Raw genomic sequence first — 23931 nt, forward strand, 5'->3', positions numbered from 1 at the left:
GAGTGGGGGGGGGAGGGGAAGATGTGGTTGGTGGTGGGATCACGTAGCAGGTGGCGGAAGTCACGGAGGATTATACATTGGATCTGTGGGCTGGTAGGGTGATAGGTGAGGACCAGGGGTACTCTATCCCTGGTGGGCTGGCAGGGGGATGGGGTGAGGGCAGAGGTGCGTGAAATACGGGAGACGCGATGGAGGGCAGAGTTGATAGTGGACGAAGGGAAGCCCCTTTCTTTAAAAACGGAAGACATCTCTTTTGTCCTAGAATGGAAGGCCTCATCCTGAGAGTAGATGCGGCGGAGGCAGAGGAATTGAGAGAAAGGGATAGCATTTTTGCAGGAGACGGTGGGAGGAGGAATAGTTTAGGTAGTTGTGGGAGTTGGTGGGTTTGTAGTAGACGTCGGTGGATAGCTCCTCCCATAGATGCTGTCTGGCCTGCTGAGTTCTGCCAGCAGTTTGTGTTTTTTATTTATTTCCAGCATCTGCAGATTCACTCTTGTTGCAAGAGAAATCTGTAATTCATTTGTTATTTTAAGTTAGCTTCTGATAGTCTGAGGGCTTATGAAAGTTCCTGGGACCTTGTGTTGCTCAGAAACTGAATTTCAGTTTTTATTTGCATTCTTCATCCTGATATGGTGTCCTTTTGGGTAATAATGTAAATTGTTCTTTTAAAGTTGATGAACAGGAAAAAGCTAAATGATTTGATCCTTCCCTGATAATACATTTTACAACAAAAGGAGGAAAAGTACCGTAGATTCCGGACTACAGAGCGCACCTGATTTTAAGCCGCTGGCTCTAATTTTAGAAATAAAATCATTTTTTTAAATGTAAAGGCCGCACCGGATTTTCGGCCGCAGGTGTCCCACGTTGTAATATGAGATATTTACACAGAAAGATATTACACGTGAGGATTTTTTTAACTTTTAATTAAATCCATATGGTAACAAAAACAAATACATATTGCAAATGCTTTTTTTCGAACCGTGCCCATACGCGGCTACTTTTAAATATACGTTGCGTATACTTCTTTACTGAACAACATTCCAATATCTCCTAACGACTGGTAAAAAATATATATACTGCAGCCTACCAGGAAAAGTTATTGATACCTTTAACTTAAAAGCAGAGTTCGCTCGGATCCAAAGCCGCTCGCGTAATGCGCTCCCCCCCTCCTTTCCGTTTCATCGCAAACGGCATTTAAAAGCAGAGTTCGCTCAGATCCAAAGCCGCTCGCGTAATGCGCTCCCCCCTCCGTCCCGTTTCATCGCAAACGGCATTTAAAAGCAGAGTTCGCTCAGATCCAAAGCCGCTCTCGTAATGCGCTCCCCCCTCCGTCCCGTTTCATCGCAAACGGCATTTAAAAGCAGAGTTCGCTCAGATCCAAAGCCGCTCGCGTAATGCGCTCCCCCCTCCGTCCCGTTTCATCGCAAACGGCATTTAAAAGCAGAGTTCGCTCAGATCCAAAGCCGCTCGCGTAATGCGCTCCCCCCTCCGTCCCGTTTCATCGCAAACGGCATTTTCCCACAAGACACCGCGAAACCGGGTGTGTCGTCATAGCATCCCGCGATGTAGTACAGAAAACAAATATAGTTTAAACTAAGTAGGGTAGGTAGCACAATGCTTCGAGTGTTTTCCATGTTGATGAGGGTGAGTACAAATGACTGATTTACAATAATTTAATTGTGAAAGTGCGCTTGATTTATCGTACAATTTCATTGGACCTCTGTGAACTACTCATCAATTTTATTGGTCTACTGTTACGAGGCAAAATGTTTACGAGGCGGCATGAAAAAAAACCATGCATTAGCCGCTTCGGATTATTGGCCGCAAAGTTCAAAGCTGTTCAAAATGTGGGAAAAAAGTAGCGGCTTAAAATCCGGAATCTACGGTAAGTATTAAATTGGGCTTATCAAAGTCAAGTGAAGGTGTTAGAATTTTATGATGAAGGGTAGAATGAGAGAAATTTAATATGAAAGTAGGAATAGACGAAGCATTGACTGTTACGATACACTGTTAAAAATAATGTTTCTCTTATTAAGGTGCGACAGCATAGAAAAACTGAAGGTTCTACTGCCTAAATTGGAACTAGAATTAAAAGATCAAGCAAAGTTTAAGGACTTTTACCAGTTCACGTTCAGCTTTGCAAAGAACCCAGGCCAAAAGGGCTTAGGTAAGTGCAATTTAAAAGATACGTTGACTTTTCAAAAAATTCAGTAATGCAGCCTTTTATTGGAAAGAAAAAATCCTAAGAGAATACAGAATTGCACTGTGATTGAGATGTGATGTTGGAATCACATGATTAATTTTATTGTGCTTAAGCAGAACCTGCTTGATTATATGGGGCAGGAAATGTCACAGGACATGTTTCTAGCAATTTATAGGTATATGTTGCAAACATGTGTATTGGTATTTTGGTAATTATGGTTACCTGACATGGCAGTATTGGAAGGTAAATTTAATGAAGTTACGATTTTCCTTACTTTTCTAACTTTGTCCAGGACACCATTTAAAATTGGTTAAGCAGTGATATTTTGAAAATCAAATTTTGTGGTATTTTTGTTAAATTCTGGAACTTCTACATGTATGGTTAGTTTTCACCAAAACATTGGCAACAGCTGCCACTTTTGTAAATTATATGAAATTTTATAAGATTTCTGTATTTTGAGTCCATATCAACATGAATAAAGCAGCATAAATTTATCACAGAACAAATCATATTGCAAAAACACCTCCCGCCCATCACTTTTGGGCTGTTATTCTTTGTATCATATTTATCAAGAATAGAATAATTTGAAAACTATATATTAATGCAAACAAGTGTGGGGTGCTGCACTTCAGAAGGATGTACCAGGGTAGGTCTTACACAGAGAATGGTACGGCACTGAGGAATATGGTAGAAAGAGAGATCTGGGAATACAGGTCCATAATTGATTGAAAGTGGTGTCACAGGTAGATGTGGTTGTAAAGAAAGCTTTTGGCAGATTTGCCTTCATAAATCAATGTATTGAGTACAGGAGATGTGATGTTGAAATTGTATAAGACATAGGTGAGCCCTAATTTGGAGTATTGTGTGCAGCTTTGGTCACCTACCTACCAGAAAGATATAAACCAGGTTGAAAGAGTACAGGGAAAATTTACAAGGATGTTGCTAGAACTGGAGGTCCTGATTTATAAGGAAAGATCAAATAGGATAGGACTTTATTCCTTGAAACGTAGAAGACGGGAGATTTGACAGAGGTGTACAAAACTGAGAGGTTTAAATAGGGTAAACGCAAGCAGGCTTTTTCCACAGGTGAGACTACAACCGGATGTTATGAGCTAGGACAAAAGGTGAAAAGTCTAAGGGGAACATGAGGGGAATTTTCTTCACTCAGAGGGTTGAGAGAGTTTGGAACGAGCTGCCAGCACAAGTGGTACACACCAGCTCGCCAACTCGATTTCAGTGTGTAAGAGAAATTTGGCTAGGCACATGGATGGGAGTGGCATGGAGGACTATGGTCCTGGTACAGGACAATGGGAGTAGGCGGTTTAAATGGTGTGGCATGGACTAGATGGGCCAAAGGGCCTGTGCTGTACTTTTCTATGACTCTAATATTGAATTTGGGTACTTTACCTGTAGCAGATATTGCCTCACTGAATATTACAGCAGTTTGGCATATAGGAAATTGTGCATCCAGAACCAATTAATTTGTGGAGCAGAGAACTAGCCTTTACACATTTTAGATTTCACTCTTGGACACCCATTTAGGAGAAGGTCTTTCAACTAAATTGATAACTAGGATACACACCCCTTGTTAACTCCCTTCTGGACTTCAACAGAAGACTTCCAGGGATCTATAAATATTTACTGAGCTTTTAATAGCAATTTTAGTGAAGTACTCCTTTATCCATGTTGACATAATGTTTAATACCCAGAAGTAGTAAGAATAGATTTGAAATTGAGGAATGGCATTTTCTTTTGGAATTAGACCACACGAATGTGATATTCCAGGCTCTTATCCAGCTGTTTCATTACTTCAGAGGTCATGTAAACTCAAGCTAGTGTAAACCCATCCTTCTAATCTATTTGCCCACAGTCTGAAAAATCTCCCCAAATATATCTGCACCCTATTTATTTCCATGTCTGCAGACAACACAGCAAATCTAAAGGAAGCTTGGCTGCCAGATAATGAGGAATAGGGAGGAGTGTGGAGGCAGACCCGCAGGACCTTCACAGGCAGCAGAATTCAAGAGGGGCAGAGCTAATTTTTCAAAGGTATAATCATAGCTTAACTAGCAAATATTTAAAAATAGAGTGATTACAATTTATGGCTCTACAAAATTGGCATGTGACATTAAATTAATTTGAGGTTTTTATTTTAATCCTCCTTGTGATCTTTGCACACAAAATTACTGCATTAATCAATTGACAGGGAAAGAGAAAATGTTGGAAATGTACCAAAAGCCCTTCAACTGTAAAGAGAAGAGGCACGTTCAAGATTTGTTTGAGATAACCTTGTCACAACTGATTCAGATGAACATGTGGATTGCAAAACTGTTTGGATTTGATTTATGCGTTGATTCTTCCACTTCCATCAACTGTGAGATTAACGCTGGAATTAGTCATGCGCTGAAACTGCATACAAATAGTTAAAGATTCCTTTAAAAGGTTGATTTTTCATAATTTCTTTATTTTAAAAAAGAATTAAAAAAATTGCTGCTGAGATACTAATGCACAAGTTGAAATGTCAGTCTGAATTTGAAAGAAATTTGATATACGACAACTTGGAATGATCTGTACAGAAGAAAAATGTTTGATTGCAGAAGCAATGTGCCTTGACACCAAACTTTATTATGCTCTGTAATAAGCATTTTGTCATTTCATTGGCCTACACTTTTAATTAAAAATCCTAGATATAACGTGGAAGTACAATTTTTTTAAAAAAAGTCTTGTTTTGATTGGTTAGAGGAAAGAGATGGCAGTGCCTAAGTCTTTTTCCCTGGCAGGATGGTAAATGTGGAATATACTTAAATCTCTGTTTTACCCAGTGATGAAAGAGTAATTTAAGTGTTCACCAAGAGTAGATGTTTACCAATTTGACTTAAACTTGGAATCTATTAAATCAGTGTTTCTACAATTAAAATTCCTCATCTTTTTTACAGAAAAATCATGTGACTGTAAAATAAGCTTATGTTAACATTGGCAATAATGCCAGTGTTCATGCAGTGTGAGTGTTGTACACCCTCCATTAATGTACTGTATTTGTATTCTGGTACGCTTTGAATGAAGGAATGTGATCATTCTCTTATGACTTCCAAATGGGTCAAACAACATGGAGATAAAGTATCCTTTAAGTACAAGGATAAGGCAGTTACTGTAAATCTTTATGGTAAATTCATAGCCTCTTGGGTGGCTAAAGAAAATCATTAGGATATCCCTCCTTCCTTCTATTTGTGGGATGCATTCTATAAATTTTGCATTGTTTGATTTCATTGCAAGTGAAAAAGAAATGTGTACCTTTTTGGAGAAGCCAGAACATTCTACCTTAGAGGCTAGCATTTTATGGAGGACTGAACATTCTGTAGACTGATGTTTACATTATTTATATTTTGAGCTTCAGATATAAAATACTAAGGTGTATTGTTTTATTACCAAAATACAATGACATAAGGTTCTAATATACACATTAGTTAATGGTGAATTCTGATATTCCAGAAAAAATGAACCTATTCTACAATTTTGCAATGCGTTAATAATAAATTAAGATTAAAGAATTGAGTTAGGCTGATACAGTTTCTAGCAGCTTAATGTTATAGTCCAAAACAATTTGCAAATTAGTGCATGGGTTGCAAAGAATAATTATGATCTGAAGTAGGTTGAAGACCTAGATGTGATGTAGAAAAAGTAGCGGGAACTGTAAATTAAATGTGGCCTTAATATGTGAATGCTCAATATACCAACATGCTTATTAGAACCTTAATCATGTCAAAAAGGATCTAGTGCTTTTTCAGTGTATAGGATGAATAAACTCTTCTTGGGCTTCCAGCTGGGTACAGGTATCAATTATAACTGTTTTATGACAAACTACCATCTTCATCAGGGATTATCCCTGGGCATGTGGTATTTATAGCCCTGTCATCTGGCCCTCCTCATTGGTTAGTCCTCATCCAATCAGGTTTCCAAATTCCAGTTCTTACTTGGAGCGAGACCTTCTTTTCGGTTGAAGTTCATTTCCTCTAGTCTTATTTTATTGGCTTCCTTCACCAGGCAGCCCCAAAAGCCATTGGCACGATGCAGTAGTATTGTGCCGGCAAAGTCAATCCTGTGGCCATTGCAAATGCAACGTTCTGCTACCACTGATTTCTCCAGGTAACCCAAATGGATACACACCTGTATTCCAAACTTTCCTGTAAGACCAGAGGGGAAAACAAAAGAAAAAAGGTCTTGCACTTAGTAAGAACTGGAATTCGATAGTAAACAAGGTGGGATAGCAGAACCCTGATTGGATGAAGACTAACCAATCAGGAGGGACAGACAACGGGGGTATAAATACCACTGACTAGACATGCCCAGGCACTATCCCTGACAAAGATTTTGTTCTCAAAACATCGTTTAAAATCGATACCTGTACCTGACTGGAAGCTTCAGAAGAGTTTATTCTTTAAACTTGCCATTGTACTTCAGTAACAAAACTTACAGTTAGTGTAAAAGATAGAAAGTACTTGTATTAAACTTCTTCTTCATCTCAAAAGATTTTCATAGAGAGGGGATGTAGTTATGAGTTGGAAAACAGATCTGTTATTTAATTGTTGATGTTAATAAAGCAACGTGGCAAAATTAAATACAATTAGAACTTTCAAGTACATAGCAATAAAGGCAAAGACTAGATCGCTATCAAAACTATTTTCCTCTTTCTGCTAATGACCATTTTCAGTGGTTAATATTCAGTTTTGTTCTGCCATTTCCATTTGATTTTATGATGTTTTGACATTTGGTGTACTGTGTTTTCACTCACCCATGCCTCTTTGGTTTGGGTTGTGTAGTATTAGGTTCATACTGAATTGCTTTGTATTTTTTATCCTGAAGGAAAATGTATATTTTAAAAAAGTAAGCATCTCCCTTTATAACATTGAGGTTAAAGGGGCCATCAAGTCATGTATGATTTCTTGCAAAATACTTGGCTTTAATCAAATGCTTAATTAAACAGTATTACCTGTGTGTGTGAGGCTGGTTGGGGTTTTAGCCACCGTTATTACATTTTAAGATACCTTACTATATCTGCAGGCATTTTTCTACTGATCAGGATGTTGAGACAAGACTGTCTCAGATTCCCTTAGTTATTTTTCCATCCCTTTTGATAAACTATAATTATAATAACTGCACCAAATTAAAGAAAATGTATACAAGAATGGAAAATAAAACAACTATAACACAATGTATAACTTTCAACTTTGGGTGTGGTTATTTAAAATTTCCAGTAGCTGCTGAAGATGTACTGAATATTTTATTTTCCAGATTTAGAAATGGCCATTGCTTACTGGAATTTAGTACTTGCTGGGCGATTCAAATTCTTAGATCTATGGAATAAATTTTTATTGGTAAGTACAAGTATCGATGTTTCCAGCCTGATTCTGATTTGTTTGTATTTGAAAGTTGATGTTTCTCTGGGAAAATCCTGAAGAAATTAAATGTAGTTTATGTAGTGTAGCTATCAGGCTGCAATCAAAATACCAGAGCTCAGTTGTCTCATTTGTGCCTTTCCTGCCTCTCTAAAAGTTATCTAATTTTAACAATTCCCTTGCTTACTGCATTTAAGTTCTTCCTTTTTAAAACATTTATTCACTTCCCTTGGTCAGTAATTATTGATTTTGCTTGCTTATTAGTTTTTTAATATCCAAAAGATGCTCTGTGTTAATAGAATTTGGCCTAACTTTGCCCTATAGTCATGAGTTTAAAATTCTTTATTTTGCTTATTGGCACACTAACTAGTAGGAAATTGTTGTTTTACTTGTTAAAAAATGTCCTTATCCTACATGATATCTCTTTGTGTTTATAATTTAATTTCTTAACCCTTGCCTACCCATCATTTAGTAATTTTATGTCGTGCTGAATAACATCTCATATTGTACATGGAAGCCAATTATGCTGACCATTTTAATCCCATATCCCCTGAGAACTCTATTTCCTACTCTTATGTCAAAACATGCTGGTTGTTAAGTAACTAATTAATGTAAATTACCCCTAGTGAATGTAGTGATAGGAAATATAGAAATATATTTAAGAAACCTGAAGGAGCTGCAGCTGATATGTTTCTGCCTTATGTGAAAGGACAAACAACTCAGTGTTGGCCACTAGTGTTAAATCCAAATGGGCATGATATACGATTGTTAAATGAAGCAGAAAACCAGCAGATTAGAAGCAGTTTAAATTTCAGCAAAGGAGGGTTTAAAAACAAAAAAAAAAGTGTACAAATTAGAATGAAAGTAAACTTGCGGGGAATGTAAAAGTGCACCATAAACGTTTCTATGAATGTATGGGAAGATAACAAGTGCAGCTTCCCTGCAGTCAGAAGTGGGAGAAAATTTCTATCCACTTCTGTGAAGACAGAACCAGATGAACCTACGAGAGTGATAGAGAACGGAAAGTCCAATGAGCCAAGGAACTAACAGAAATTAGTATTGGGAAGAAAATAGTGCTGAGAAAATTGGTTCCTGAAGGCAAATAAATCCCAGAGCTAAATAATTTGCATGCTAGAGCACTGAAAGAGGCAGCCGTATTAATAGTGTTTGCATTTGTTATTGTTTTTCAGACTGCTATAGATTATGCTATTGTTCTTGTAGATTGACGTTTAGTGAAACACAGTCTTGCCATTTAAAAGTGAGAATAATTGGGTAACCAGAGTGCCAAGCGTAACGTTAACAATATACAGAAAGCTAAAGGTACAACAGGATAGTTGTAAAATATCAGTGGGATTCGACAATGTTAAACATGGATTTCTGAAAAGGAAATCTTGTTTGGCAAACATACTTGGGGATGTAACTAAGAAAAGGAGAGAGAACCAACAGATCTGACAGTAACCAGGCCTGGGTTGACAGTTGGCAAGTATTATTTGCACTACATAAGTGCAAAACAATGACAATATCTAAAAAGAGAAAATCCATCTATAATCCCCTGACAATAATGTTACCATCACTGAATTTCCCACTATCAATAGCCTGAGAGTTACAAATGCACCTGGAAAGCACGACCTGAGAGACCGGTTGAAGCTGGATTATTGACAGCATTTAAGAAGTGCATTATATAAATTCATGAATTAGAAAATTATAGAACAGGTGCTGGGCAATGGGGTTCGTATGGAAGGGTGCCCACTGGTTGGCATGAATGTGATGGGTTGAATGGCCTGTTTGCTGTATAATTCTATGATTCTTTAAAGATAAAGATTAGCTTTATTTGTCACATGCACATTGACAACACACTGAAATGCATCATTTTTGTGTCAACAACCAACATAGTCTGATTGTGCAGGGGGCAGCCCACAAGCATTGCCAAACTTCTGGTCCAACGTGGCATATCTGCAACTCATAACCCTAATTATAGGTCTTTGGAATTTGGGAGAAAACCTGAGCACTCAGCAGAATCCCACGCTGTCACAAGGAGAATGTACAAACACCTTACAGAAGGTGGCAGGAATTGAACCTTGATTAGTGATCTCTGGTGCTGTAAAGTGATGTGCTAACTACTACGCTGCCCTGCTGGCTAAACTGGCTAAACAAGAACAATAGCATAATCTATAGCAGTCTGAAAAATGATAACAAATGCAAACACTATTAATACGGCTGCCTCTTTCAGTGACCCCTATTAGTTACATCATCTCAATATGCAAATACCTACTCAGTCAATCACGTGGCATAAAAGCACACAGACGTGGCCAAGAACTTCAGTTGTTCAGAATGGGGGAAGAATTGTGATTTAAGTGACTTTGGACTGTGGAATTGATTGTTGGTGCCTGATGGGCTGGTTTGAATATCTCAGAAACTGCTGATCTGCTGGGATTTTCATGCACAACAATCTTCAGAGTTTGCAGAGATTGGTGTAGAAAAACACAAACAAAAAAAATCCAGTGAGTGTCAGTTCTGTGGATGAAATTGCCTTGTTAGAGAGGTCAGAGAAGAATGGCCAGTTGACAAGGCAACAGCAAGTCAAATAATCACACAGTGATGTGCAGAAGAGCATCTGAGTGCATGACATGTCAGACTTTGAAGTGGTTGGGCTACAGCAGCAAAACAGCAAACATACCTCCCATACTGGGCACTGAGTGTAGATCGTGAATAGTGGGGTCTTGAGTACCAATACCTGCAGTACCACAATTATCAGTTTATCTACCTGAGAAGCATGTGTTTATTCTTACATCTTCTAATCCCATGAATTCTAACTTTGATTAATGTCATGGGACCTTATTTCAAAGATTTTTAAGAATCTCATTGTACCTCAGACACTGGTTCTTCATCTATTCTTCTAATCACATCCTCAGAATGCTTCAATTCATTAATCAGCCTTTATTTTCCTTTCATAAATTTAAGGTAAATGCCTAATATTACTTTCTAAGTGTCTTGGTATAATGCTGGTGATGAAGATCTCAGCATTTTCTCAACTATTGATGTCAGAGTAACAGGTTAATGGGTCCCTATTTTCTCGCACTTTCTGAAATAGTGTGGCCCTGCTCACTGCCATCAAATCTGCAGAGACCATTTCAAAATCTATAAAAATTTTGAACATGCTAATCATTAGTGCATTACTATTTCACTAGACAGTGTGCATCCTCATCTTCTTTAGATTTATCAGTTTATGAGCTCATTAACCTTTTCTTTACTAATTTCTTTTCCTCTTGCTCTGGATGCTTGGTTCTCTAATATTTAGAGCAGTTTGTCCTGCATGAAATGGATATTAAGTATTTATTTAATTCCTCTGGCAAAACAACCATAAATTGAAACCTACTCAATAAGAAATAGTATAATATTAAGTTGATCTGTGCTCTCCTCTAATGATGCTCGTTTATGCGTACACTTATTTGCCCAACACTTTTGTCTATTCAAAATGTATCCTGTAAACATTTTGACTTCATGATTTATTGATCATAAATTAAAATAAAACTAGTTTTGAATTAATTTCACTATCCTTATTTTTAAACTAAGTATCCTTACAAATTAGGACTCGGGATTAGTACTGAAACACTATTGTTCCTTCCAGTTTGTGAGATGGCTTCATTGCTCTCTTTTAATCTTTTTATTAGTATTAAAAATATTATGAACAAAATACAATTAAAATATTAATAAGGGATTACAAACATATAAACTCCCATTACACATGAAGGAATACATAAGCAATGAATACAGTATAAGTAAGCTTTCCCAAACATAAACCATATAGTGTATATATGAACAAGGTAAGTCTAGATATTCCATAATATATAATATAAAAAAGAGAAAAAAAATAAATCTATATATGAAAGTTAACTAATCTACTAATCTAATATCTAAGAAAAAAAAACAAAAAAGGAAGAAAAAACTAAAAAAAAAACTAAAAAAAAAGAAAAAAAAAGGGCTGTTCGTAGTATCTCACAAGCATACATAAACATCAATGTCGTCAACTCCGATCTTCTCAACATACATACGATTAAAGCTGAAAAAACCAATAAGCCTGGCACAGGGCCATTACATCATATGAAAATATTGAATAAATGGTCTCCATATCTTTTCAAATTTAATAGAAGTATCAAATACAGCACTTCTAATTTTTTCTAAATTTAGACATAACATAGTTTGAGAAAGCCAATGAAATACCGTGGGAGGATTAATTTCCTTCCAATTCAACAAAATAGATCTTCTAGCCATCAAAGTGAGAAAAGCAATCATTCGACAGGCGGAAGGAGATAAGTAAAGTGAGCCCATCATCGGTAAACCAAAAATTGCGGTAATAGGATGGGGTTGTAAATCAATGTTCAGTACCGCCGAAATAATATCAAAAATATCTTTCCAATATTTTTCCAAAATCAGACATGACCAAAACATATGAGTTAAAGACGCGATTTCTGATTGACATCTGTCACAAATAGGGTTTATATGAGAATAAAAATGAGCTAATTTATCCTTGGACATATGGGCCCTATGTACAACCTTAAATTGTATTAATGAATGTTTGGCACATATAGATGATGTATTAACTAATTGAAGAATTCTATCCCAATTCTCAATAGGAATAATAAGATTAAGCTCTCTTTCCCAATCATTTTTGGTCTTATCAAAGGGCACTGAATGTATCTTCATAATTATATTATAAAGTTTTGATATAAGCCCTTTTTGAAAAGGGTTTAATTCAAACAAACTCTCCAAAATATCTGAAGACACAAAATTTGGGAATGAAGGAAGTACCGTACTTAAAAAATGCCTAACCTGTAAGTATCTAAAAAAATGAAATCTAGGCAAATTATATTTATTTGCTAATTGCTCAAAAGACATAAAACAGTTGTCCAAAAATAAGTCGGAAAATCTTAATAATCCCTTAGTTTTCCAAGCCAAAAAAGCTTGATCTATAATTGAGGGGTGGAAAAAACAATTAGATACAATAGGACTATTTAACACGAATTGAGTCAACCCGAAAAATTTCCGAAATTGAAACCATATACGTAAGGTATATTTAACTATCGGGTTGTCGATTCGATTCGGCAATTTAGAAAGAGCAAAAGGGAGAGATGTCCCTAAAATAGAACCCAGAGCATAAGCAGATACCGATTTAGTTTCCAAACTCACCCAATGAGGGCCAAAAGGACCATCCCATTCTTTCAACCAACATATCAAATATCTAATATTAACTGCCCAATAGTAAAATCTGAAATTGGGTAATGCCAACCCACCATCCTTCCTTGTCTTCTGTAAGTATATTTTACCTAACCTGGGATTTTTATTCTGCCATATATATGAGGAAATTTTTGAATCAACATTAGTAAAAAAGGATTTCGGAATAAAAATTGGTACCGCTTGAAAAATATATAAAAATTTAGGTAAAATAACCATCTTAATAGCATTAATCCTACCTATCAGAGACAAAGATAATGGTGACCACTTAGTAAACAAGCCTTTAATCTGATCAATTAAGGGTAGAAAATTAAATCTAAATAATTCTTTATGGTTTTTTGTAATTTTAATCCCTAAGTAAGTAAAAGAGTCTTTAACTAATTTGAACGGTAAAATACCATAGTTTGGGACCTGTCTATTCAAAGGAAACAATTCACTCTTATTAAGATTTAACTTATACCCAGAAAACTCACTAAATTGAGCCAACAATGATAAGACTGCTGGAATAGATTTCTCAGGGTTAGAGATGAATAATAATAAATCGTCTGCGTATAAAGATACCTTATGAATATCTGTTCCACGATTAATACCCAAAATATCCTGTGATGCTCTGATGGCAATTGCCAAAGGTTCTAAAGCGATGTTAAATAGTAATGGACTAAGAGGACAACCTTGTCTAGTGCCCCGAAACAAACGGAAAAATGGAGATCTTTGATTATTAGTAAACACCGAGGCTACTGGAGTTTGATATATCAGTTTAATCCAAGAAATAAAGGTCGGACTGAAATTAAACTTCTCCAGCACATAAAATAAGTAAGGCCATTCAACTCTATCAAATGCTTTCTCCGCATCTAATGAAATAACACATTCTGAAGTATTGTGTGAAGGAGTATAAACAATATTCAATAATCTCCTAACATTGAAAAAAGAATAGCGATTTTTAATAAAACCGGTTTGGTCTTCCGAAATAATTTGGGGTAATACCTTCTCCAGCCTGGAAGCCAGTAACTTGGAAAAAATCTTAGAATCCACATTCAATAACGATATTGGTCTATAAGATGCACAATCAGTAGGGTCTTTATCTTTCTTCAGTATTAAGGAAATGGAAGCTCTATAAAAAGATTGAGGCAAGTTCCCCAATCTAATTGCTTCTTCAAAAACCTTGCATAGCCAAGGAGATAGAGTAGCAGAAAAACATTTAAAAAATTCTACTGTGTACCCATCTGGACCTGGTGCTTTCCCAGAATTCATTGAGGAAATTACCCCTTTAATTTCCGCATCCGTAAACAGAGTATCTATTACTGAAAGATCATCAGATGATAGTTTTGGAAAATTCAATTTCCCGAGAAAATCACACATGGTATTATGATCCTGAGGGAATTCAGATTGATACAGGGAGGTATAAAAGTCTTGAAAAGACTTATTTATCTCATCATGGTTAACTGTCAAATCCCCGTTCTGCTGACGAACCATAGTGATTTGACGTTTAACTGAAACATTCTTCAGCTGACTAGCTAACAGTTCTCCCGATTTATCACTATGTATATAAAAATCAGATCTGGTTTTCATTAATTGATTTTCAATCGGAGATGTGAGTAATAAACTATGTTCCATTTGAAGTTCAACCCTTTGTTTGTAAAGCTCCTTGCTAGGAGTAGTCGAATATTTCTTGTCAATCTCTTTAATTTTATCAACCAATAAAAGAGTTTCCTTCTTAATGCGTTTTCTCAGACCAGCAGAATAAGAGATAATCTGTCCACGTATATACGCTTTAAAAGTGTCCCAAAGTATTCCGCAAGAGATATCCTCCGTGGAATTAGTTGAAAAGAAGAAATCGATCTGTTCCTTCATAAATTTAATAAAGTCCGGCTCTTGCAATAAGGTAGAGTCAAATCGCCATTGTCTAGCACTTAAAGCTGTATCCGTAAAATTAATAGAAAGTTTTAATGGAGCATGGTCAGAATTAGCTATAATATCATAATTACAACCAATTACCGATGGAATAAAACAAGAGTCAATAAAAAAATAATCAATTCTCGAATAGGAGTGATAAACGTGAGAAAAAAGAAAACTCTTTGTCATTAGGATGACGAAATTTCCAAATATCAAAAACTCCATTATCAGTCAAAAAGGAGTTAATACAAGTGGCCGACTTATTGGGTAGAGTCTGAATAGGTGTAGATTTGTCCATCAAAGGAATTAGACAACAATTAAAGTCACCACCCATTATTAACTTATATTCATTTAAATTAGGTAAAGAAGTAAATAAGGACTTAAAGAAATCAGGACAATCCACATTTGGGGCATAAACATTAACCATAGCAACCTTTTTATTACCGAGTAAACCCATAATTAACAAAAATCTACCATTCGGATCCGAAAGGATATCATGTTGAACAAATGCAATAGAGGAGTCAATAAAAATTGAAACTCCCTTAACTTTGGCATTCGAATTCGAATGATACTGTTGACCCCGCCAAGACCTAAAAAAGCGATATTTGTCCTCCTTCCTCACATGAGTTTCTTGTACAAAAATGATATGAGCATTAAGTCTTTGGAATACTTTGAAAATCTTCTTTTGTTTAATCGGATGGTTTAATCCATTAGTATTCCAAGACACAAAGTTAATGGTTTGAGCCATGTTTCTAAAGTCATCCCTTTGGTATATAAAGGGTTAACCATGTTATAAACTCATGCACCCGGAAGAGGAACAAAAATAAAGAGCGGACCCGGAAGTGACGACATCGTAGACATATTTGTAGTTCAAGAACAGCCCAAGTAAAAAAAACTAAAACAAATTGATAAGAGAAAAATTAAAAAGGAAAACAGACCAACCCCCACCCCCACATGAAAAAGAAAAAAAGCCAAAATATGGCTAGAAAAAGGAAAAAATGAGACTAACTCTACCCCCATATCAGTGGCAGACTACTCCGTGTTTAAAGGATATATAAAAAAAAAACACCCGAACTTTAAGAATTATGATCGCAGTACTAAAAACTACGCTTCTTAATATGCTGAGTTGTAAAGAAAAAGGGAGTATAAATCACTAAAAGTTTATAAATCGGGTTATAACCCAAACAAATCAAGAAGTATTTAAACTATGATAAGCGATGCATTATAGGAAGAAGACGAAAAAAGAAACAATAACGCCATCTTAAACAAAACCAATACTTTGCAAAAAACCACTATCTTGATATTAAACAAAAAATTCACTTCGAAAGGTTAAAAATATACCTTCAAGGGAACAAAAATTATAGACAAAAATATAGTATAGTAGTTAAAGTGTATAAGACAAAGCGATTAATATAACGAAAACACACTTTAACTTAAATATGAAGTATAGGATAAACCTACACCAATAACCAGAGACTAACCCTGGTTTAAGGAATCGAAAACCATCTTTCATGATCAGAATCACTCATTTATTGGAGAGTAGTAACTGTATCAGTAGGGAAGTTCTCCTCCAAATACTTTTTCGCTTCGAAAGTAGACAAATACTTTACGCGGCGCATTCGGGGGGGAAATCCTGAGCTTCGCCGGGTATAAGAGCGCAGGTTTTAGATTTTTCTCATAACATTCAGACATCAGAGGTTTAAAAAGCAGCCTTTTCTTCATAATTTCTGGACTAAAATCTTCCACCAAACGAAAGCAATAATCATGAAATTTAATCATCCCAGCCCTTCGAGCTTCACGAATGAGTTGTTCTTTGTCGTGTACGTAATGAAATCGGACGATTACCACCGGGGGCTTATCTGAAGCCGTCGGTGAACAACTCCAAATTCTATGTGCTCGATCAAGTAGCGGAGGGTTTACTGGAAAAACTGACGGAAACGCATCTTTTAGAAATTGAGCAAAGTATTTCGAAGGATCGCCTTTTTCTATGCCGTCTGGGAGACCAAGTATGCGTAGGTTCTGTCTTCTGGACCGATTCTCCAAATCGACACTCTTGGCTTTAAGTGTCTCCACCAGTTTAATGGTCGAAATTAAATCCTGCTGCAATTTTTCAATTGTCAAATCTCGTTTCCGCGCTTCATGTTGCAGAGACGCGATAAGCGCTTGCTGCTGGTTAATTACTGAATCCGTCTTAACCATATAATCTTGAAAAGCCTTTATATCTTGTTGAAAAGCCTGATGTTGTTCCTCAAATTTTCTATCCAAAACCTCCATAAGCAGTTCATAAGTTAACTCAGTGCGTTGCGGTTGAGCTAGCTTCTTTCCATTACCGTTCGGGTTTCGCCCCGGTTCTCGTCCTTTGGATCTAAGAGCCATTTCTGTTTGCATATCTTCCAAAATTCACAATAAAATCTTAACGATAAGCCCGAGAAAGTAGCAAAAATCTTTTGGTGTAGGTAACAATAAGTTGAATAAGGGTGATCAAAGGTTAGAAAAAGTAAAGGTTATGGAGCGGATCTGAAACAGTACTCACTCCATGAGTGTCTCCCGCTGATCTCTCTGCTTCATTGCTAACTGATAATTTGTATTTAGCATCATTCAGAGGTTTGGGTGGCGGCAACTTTATTCTTGTTGTAAAATGAATATATCCATTCTGTCAAAAAATAGTGTATGTGAAATCTTGCACATAACTGCAAAATTAAAAGTAACCTAGTATAAATTGATACTGTATATTCTGATTAATATACTGTCCTAATATACTGTTGTGGCGGTCTCACTAAAGTTATAGATCTAGGTCATACAGCACAGAAATGTACCCTTTCACCAACTGTAACGTCAATTGACCACCAAGCACCCTTCTACATTTCTGGTGGATTTATGATAAGAGCTACTGTGTTTTTATTATTTATTTCAGATAGATTAGGATTAGATTAGCCTGCTAAAGCTTTTGATAAATTGCAGAAAATTATTTTTGTAAATGTAATCTGATTGTGTTTTAAGACTTAATGCAGTAAAAAAATGTTTCATTTGCCTGCAGGAACATCATAAAAGATCAATACCTAAAGACACCTGGAACCTTCTGTTAGACTTCAGCTGTATGATTGCTGATGACATGTCCAATTATGATGAAGAAGGTATGCATGTATGGGAGAAAAACTCAGTGGTATTTCTTTAAGCTGCTTTGAGCTGTGTGCTTATGACTCACTTGGTATTAAATCCATTAAATTTTTTAATTTGTGATTTGTGGAGTGTATTACTTGAGAGGTAAATGCCCACATTAAGATGAGGTCTTTGATTTTAAATACCAAGGGTAACTAGCTTAAACATAATTTTTTTTAAAAGGCAAATTGTACGATATAAGCTTAGCTTCACTTGTGTTAGTAAAAGTTGCTGAGCTTTCAGAAGCCCACTACATTAGTTACTTTACACTGTTTGGAGCGTAGAAGGTTGAGGGGGGACTTGATAGAGTTATTTAAAATTATGAGGGGGATAGATAGAGTTGATGTGGATTGGCTTTTTCCATTGAGAGTAGGGGAGATTCAAACAAGAGGACATGAGTTGAGAGTTAGGGGGCAAAAGTTTAGGGGTAACATGAGGAGGAACTTCTTTACTCAGAGAGTGGTAGCTGTGTGGCACGAGCTTCCAGTAGAAGTGGTAGAGGCAGGTTTGATATTGTCATTGAAAAAAAAATTGGATAGGTATATGGACAGGAAAGGAATGGAGGGTTATGGGCTGAGTGCAGGTCAGTGGGACTAGGTGAGAGTAAGCATTCAGCACGGACTAGAAGGGCCGAGATGGCCTGTTTCCGTGCTGTAATTGTTATATGGTTTACGTTATAATGAATTCTCGGTTTATTCATTTAACTCTGGTTTGAGTTTAATTCAATGGCATAGTTGTTCAATTTAAGAGAAGTGAATTTTATTCATCTAAATATATTCTTAACAAATCAGAGTCAAACAAGCTAAATGTGCCAGAATTTATCTGGAACGCCTGCTGGGAAAATCAGCTTTTGTATTATGCAAGGATTGACTGTAATGCATAAAATTGCATCCTGCATCTAACTTGTGCAGTAGCTGATCTGTGAGTGCTCTCTATCATGGGCTGGTAAAAGCTCCATTTCCTTGATGTACAAGTCACTATACTCAGAATATGTGTTTGGTAGACGTTTCCATTAAGTAGTCATATTAGATATGAAGTAAAATTTGTTTATTTGTAAGGATGGAAAATACATATGCAATTTTTTTGATGTGTTTCAGGAGCATGGCCAGTCCTTATTGATGACTTTGTGGAATTTGCACGACCACAAATCACTGGGACAAAAAGTACAACTGTGTAGCATTGGGAGCCTTGTTGCAGAATGTACATGATGTGTACAGAATGAAAAATACAGCAAATAATGCACAGTCATTTCACAATTAGTTACTAAAAATGCAGATCAATGGATTGAAGTGAAGATCAAACCTTTCATTCTATCTGGAGGATTGTTAACACCAAAAAGGACTTTTCTTCAATCATATCGTATTCATTTAATGGTGGTTTGGGCTTCTGTCTTAGTCAGGACCTCTATGTAATTTCATCAACAATGAGTGTGAGTTCCGTCTGTATACTCTTTGGGATCCTGTACCATTCATCTTTTATTCGTTTGGAGGACTTTTCTGAAAGGATAATTTTATAGTGCTTTTTGACATCGAGCACATTGCTGCCTTCAGTTAGGAACTGAACAGCATGCTTGGACACAGGAAATCCGTATTTGAAATGGAATCAATTCAACCTTAGTACTATTTAAATTATGTAAGCAGGCAGTTAAATCATCACAGAATCTTGCTTTAGCTAATCTTTGGCCATTTTGTGTTCTATGGCAGACTTCTTGTCATAAAGTCTTATTTTTCTATGAAGACTAGATCATACTATGCCAATGTACCAAATTTGGTCCTGTTCCATAATGAACATGGAATTAGAATGGTGCAGTTGTACAATTGAGATCTGTGGTAAATACTGTTTGTTTTTTTTGACAAAAATAAAGTTACTCTTCCATTCCCCTTCCAATGCGCTGCTTCCCTTTCCAGCTGATGTATTTTCTTAGGTTGTGTTTAAACCAAGAAGCATCTTGTCACTGTTCTGATACTGAATTTTGCAATCTTGAATTTTGCCTTCTGATGTTTGCCCTGAAAGGTATTTCCGGTTTCCTTTCCAGCTGCAAAATACTCAAACTATTGCTGAATTAGGTTTTGACTAAATGACTAAGTTGTTGACTGAGAAACTAAAATTGCACTGCTCTTTTCAACTTGAGCAGGCCTTTGCCACATTTAACCTAAAGGAAAATAAGTGGTTGACCTTACCTTTTTTATATTCAATAAAAATAATGGAAACGTGACTAGAAATACCTCCGTCTTTTCGTTGGTGTTTGGAGCCATTTATTTTTCAAAGTCAAGTTAAAAATGGTCTATATTTAAAATTAAAGACAATTATTGTACACCTGCTTTGATTTTGCATCCCAGCTCAGTTCATTATGTTAACTTGACATTTATTCAGAGAGGAAGAAAGAATTGGAAATCTGTTAGTGTGAGATGGACTTTGGTGCTTGTGTGCTTAGCTTGGTTTTATTACACCCTGCATGGAGTGAGCTGTAAATTAGAGGATCATGAAATGTTTTAAAGAAAACTAATCTCTAAGGTCAATGTTAAGGTGAGCCTTTTATATCGTTACATTTGCTTAAAACATGTGGAATAGTCCATTTATGTAGCTATCAAAATCTGCTTATTGTAAATGGCTCCCATGTTTGTAGAATGCATTATTCAGGTGAAAACTGAGAACTTTAGGATATTATAATCAGGATATATATCCAAAATATGAATTTCATAATTGGGCCTTCAAAAGTAATGTCCTATACTAATTTTATTTGGGATTTAAAATCATTTAATAAACTTTAACTATTCTTATGTTAAATGGCCATCTGATGCACTTGACTTAGATCCAGTTTCAACATACCTCTATGAATCCTGAACTTGTATTACATTGGTTTCTTTCATTTGTGATACTAGTGATTGCGAATTTGCTACCTGCCCAATTAAGTTTTGACTTCACCCATTTAATTAATCCAAGTTAAAATTGTCAATCACTCTTGATGACTAAATGCACTTAAGTAGTGGGGGGGGGGGGGGAATGTGTTGATTTTGATGCAAATTGTGGAATGCCTAAATGCAGCTCTTATTTGAGCAGTATGTTGTAAACCTAATGATTCAATTAGCACATTTCTGAGGCTGTTTTTTGAAACTGAACTTTTTTTACATTACTTTACCTCAGTACTGATAGACCAGAGAATCACTTTTTAAAATAAACTTCATTTACTTTTCATTCACTAAATCATAATGCAAAGACATGTAAGTGATTATTGAAAGCTGGTCATTTTAGAAAATCCATTTAATTTTAATTTGGAAATTGTACTTCCAAAAATTTTCTTTTGAAATTGCATGGTACATTTTAAAGTGCAGTTCTACTGATTTTATTGCAGTGACACTAAGCAGATGGAGCCAATCCTTATCAAGATATGTATATGAAATATAGAAAATGCAGTTTTGTTGTGCAGGTTTCTCTAATTTGGTGTTTATATTGTGCAAACATAATGTATTTGAGTACTGTATAAACTACGGAGTGAGTTGGAACTCCAGTCATTTGCACATGAGATCAGAAGATTCATAAAATGGCTAAGTAGTTAAAATGAAGTTGTAAAAACAATGTAAACTAAGTAAATTTTGCAGCTGTTAAGCATTGATTTTTGGTTATCGCTCAAATTTAGGTACTTCTAATGCCAATATAGTCTTTTAAATCAAGACATTAAAAACAAATCACTATTTAAAGTGGTAGATTTGATTTCTTACTCACCGTTGCAGTCCACTTGCCCGCTTTCAGCATGCACTTCGGTTTTGGAGAAACTCAGCATACTTGCATAATTGATTTACATGAAGTACACATGTATTCAAATAACAGTCCAAACTTCTGTGTATGCAACAAAACTGGAAATGAACACAGCTAAGGTAATTAATGGCCACATTTTATTATTTGTGTTTTAATTGTGAGACTTCATAAAGTCACAATTGTAGTGATGGATTTCTTCTTCACAATGGCAATTAGTAGTCATTAATATTGAGAGTTTTCTTCAGTACGTGCAAAATCTTCCCTCTATAGCATCTTTTATGCACATACTTACCTGAGACCTCTCATGGGGAGTTAAGTTGCATCCCTCTGGAATGCCTATTGCTGAAGAAATGTCAATTTTAATTTTAATATTGGTTCAAACAAAGCAACATGCATGGAGGGGAGCAAGTAGCTTGGTGAATTGTTGGTGAGTAACTAATGGTGCAATTTTAAGCAGGATTTAGTTTTGCTTTCAGGTTGAAGTGGTTGCCCTAAAACTTCATTCAGTGCTATTTGTATGCATGGCCGAACATTTCTTTGTTGCGTCTTTTAAATGATCCTCCGGCTTCCGACTCAAAATGGAGATATTTTGTGGTTTGAAGCTTCTCACACGCCTTGTGGGAAAACTGCGTGCAAGACTTTTGGGAATATTTTTCAAATAAACGAGGAAGGTACTTGTACATATATAATTACATTCTTGCATGCCAGGTCTTGTTTGGAGAAATGCACTTAGGCCATTTTTGGTGTGTTCTAAAAATGAGTCTGATCCTTGAAACTGTAGAATGGAATTTTCCAAAAATTAAATAACTGTACATTTTAAATTGGTTGATAGCCTTAGGAAGATAGATTTATGATAAGTAAACTTTTATTTCTATTTTGTTTCCCCATGCTACATCAATACCCAGCAGAGAGTAGGCAGTGGATCTTCCAGATCTTCTCAGGTTCTTAAATTTCCTATTAATACATTAACTTAGCTTAAAAGTTTTAGTCATCCCCATTTACAAACTCTTTAGTAACCATGCTTAGTATGACATCTGTAGGAATTTGTGAGTATGTTTTATGCCTCTCCATTCTAATATTCACCCCCCCCCCCCCAGTTGCCCATCAGGATGGCAGTTTGGTTGTTCATTAGTACTGTTCTCTTCATTTGTAAACAGTCCTGGTGTAACTAACAATTGCACTGAGCCATTTGTAGTGATTCGAGCTTGCTCCAAAGTTTGGAATGTAATGTCCTTCTTTAAATGGAAATCACATTTTAAGTTACTAAAATGATACATAATGATCAATGATGACTTAAAACTACCATAGAACTGGTTCTGCTTAGTAGAAGGGATTAATGTTTCTTCTGATTCAGATGTGACTTTAATGTATTGTTTCAAGATGATGAGATCTGAATTTTGGACTTTTTAAAAAAAAAAAATCTCCCTATTAGTTTTCTCATTAGATGATTAAAGTACCTTTTTGTAGATGCAATCAATAGAAGTAACTATTTAAAGAAACACTTGTACCTGTTGACCCATTACAGAATCATCTGCAGTGTTTATGTAGTGTGCCAAAACCATTGTCCTTTGTTGCTTGGCATTGAATAAACCAACATGGTTTGGTGTATTTTTGACCTGTTTGGCCACATCCTTGAATATGTTGAGGCCTGATAATGGCCTATCTGTTCCTTTTGTAGTATTTAAGGAATGTAGAGAATGGAACACTTGTTCAAGTTGAACAATTGTTAACTGTGAAGTCACCATCCTTGGTTATGAGACAGGGAAACAGTATTGTAATTCAGGCCTAATATATAGTGCTTTGTACGTATTGCAATTCTGTACACTTGTAGGTAGCATATTTTAGAGTATTGAGAGCGTGTTTAGGAAGAGCTTGTTTAAATGATTGTCATGTAAATTATGTAAAATTATCTCTGGGCAAATGTATTGTAAATTAAACATGATGAAAATCTACAGGGTCTACTGAAAAATGCCAATAAAAGGGTTTTAAAACAATTGACTTGAAGTATCCAGTTGCCTGTTTACTATGAATTTAAAAAGTATTCTGAAAATTCATTTTATAATAAATGTTACTTTTAAGCTAAAAGCCCAAAATAGATCAATGTGGCCATTTGCCTTACCTGATTGTTCTCTTATTTCTAATCACTTCCCTGCTTCATGTTTTGCATATTTATTTTCTGTAAGTCTTGATTAGTTTGTAAGAATAGTATTTATTTAGGATCAATAAGATTTACTTTTCTTTCCATAATTTTCAAAACTAGCTCCAATAAATTTGTTTCTTGAATGCTTCAATGAA

At 35.8% G+C, this 23931-nt stretch overlaps 1 protein-coding gene across 2 annotated transcripts in view; it reads left to right on the forward strand.

Moving 5' to 3' along the window:
* LOC140725593 (DCN1-like protein 1) overlaps positions 1 to 23634 on the forward strand; it is an 80185-nt gene extending 56551 nt beyond the window's left edge. For both annotated transcript variants that reach the window (XM_073041242.1, XM_073041243.1), the window contains exons 4-7: positions 2037 to 2167; positions 7493 to 7575; positions 17759 to 17855; positions 18978 to 23634. In XM_073041242.1, coding sequence (XP_072897343.1) covers positions 2037 to 2167; positions 7493 to 7575; positions 17759 to 17855; positions 18978 to 19057 — 391 coding nt within the window. In that variant the 3' untranslated portion in view covers positions 19058 to 23634. The remainder of the gene's footprint in view (positions 1 to 2036; positions 2168 to 7492; positions 7576 to 17758; positions 17856 to 18977) is intronic.
* The last annotated feature ends 297 nt before the right edge of the window (positions 23635 to 23931 follow it).

This window comes from Hemitrygon akajei, chromosome 3 (genome assembly GCF_048418815.1).
Source record: "Hemitrygon akajei chromosome 3, sHemAka1.3, whole genome shotgun sequence".
Taxonomy (NCBI): Eukaryota; Metazoa; Chordata; class Chondrichthyes; order Myliobatiformes; family Dasyatidae; genus Hemitrygon; species Hemitrygon akajei.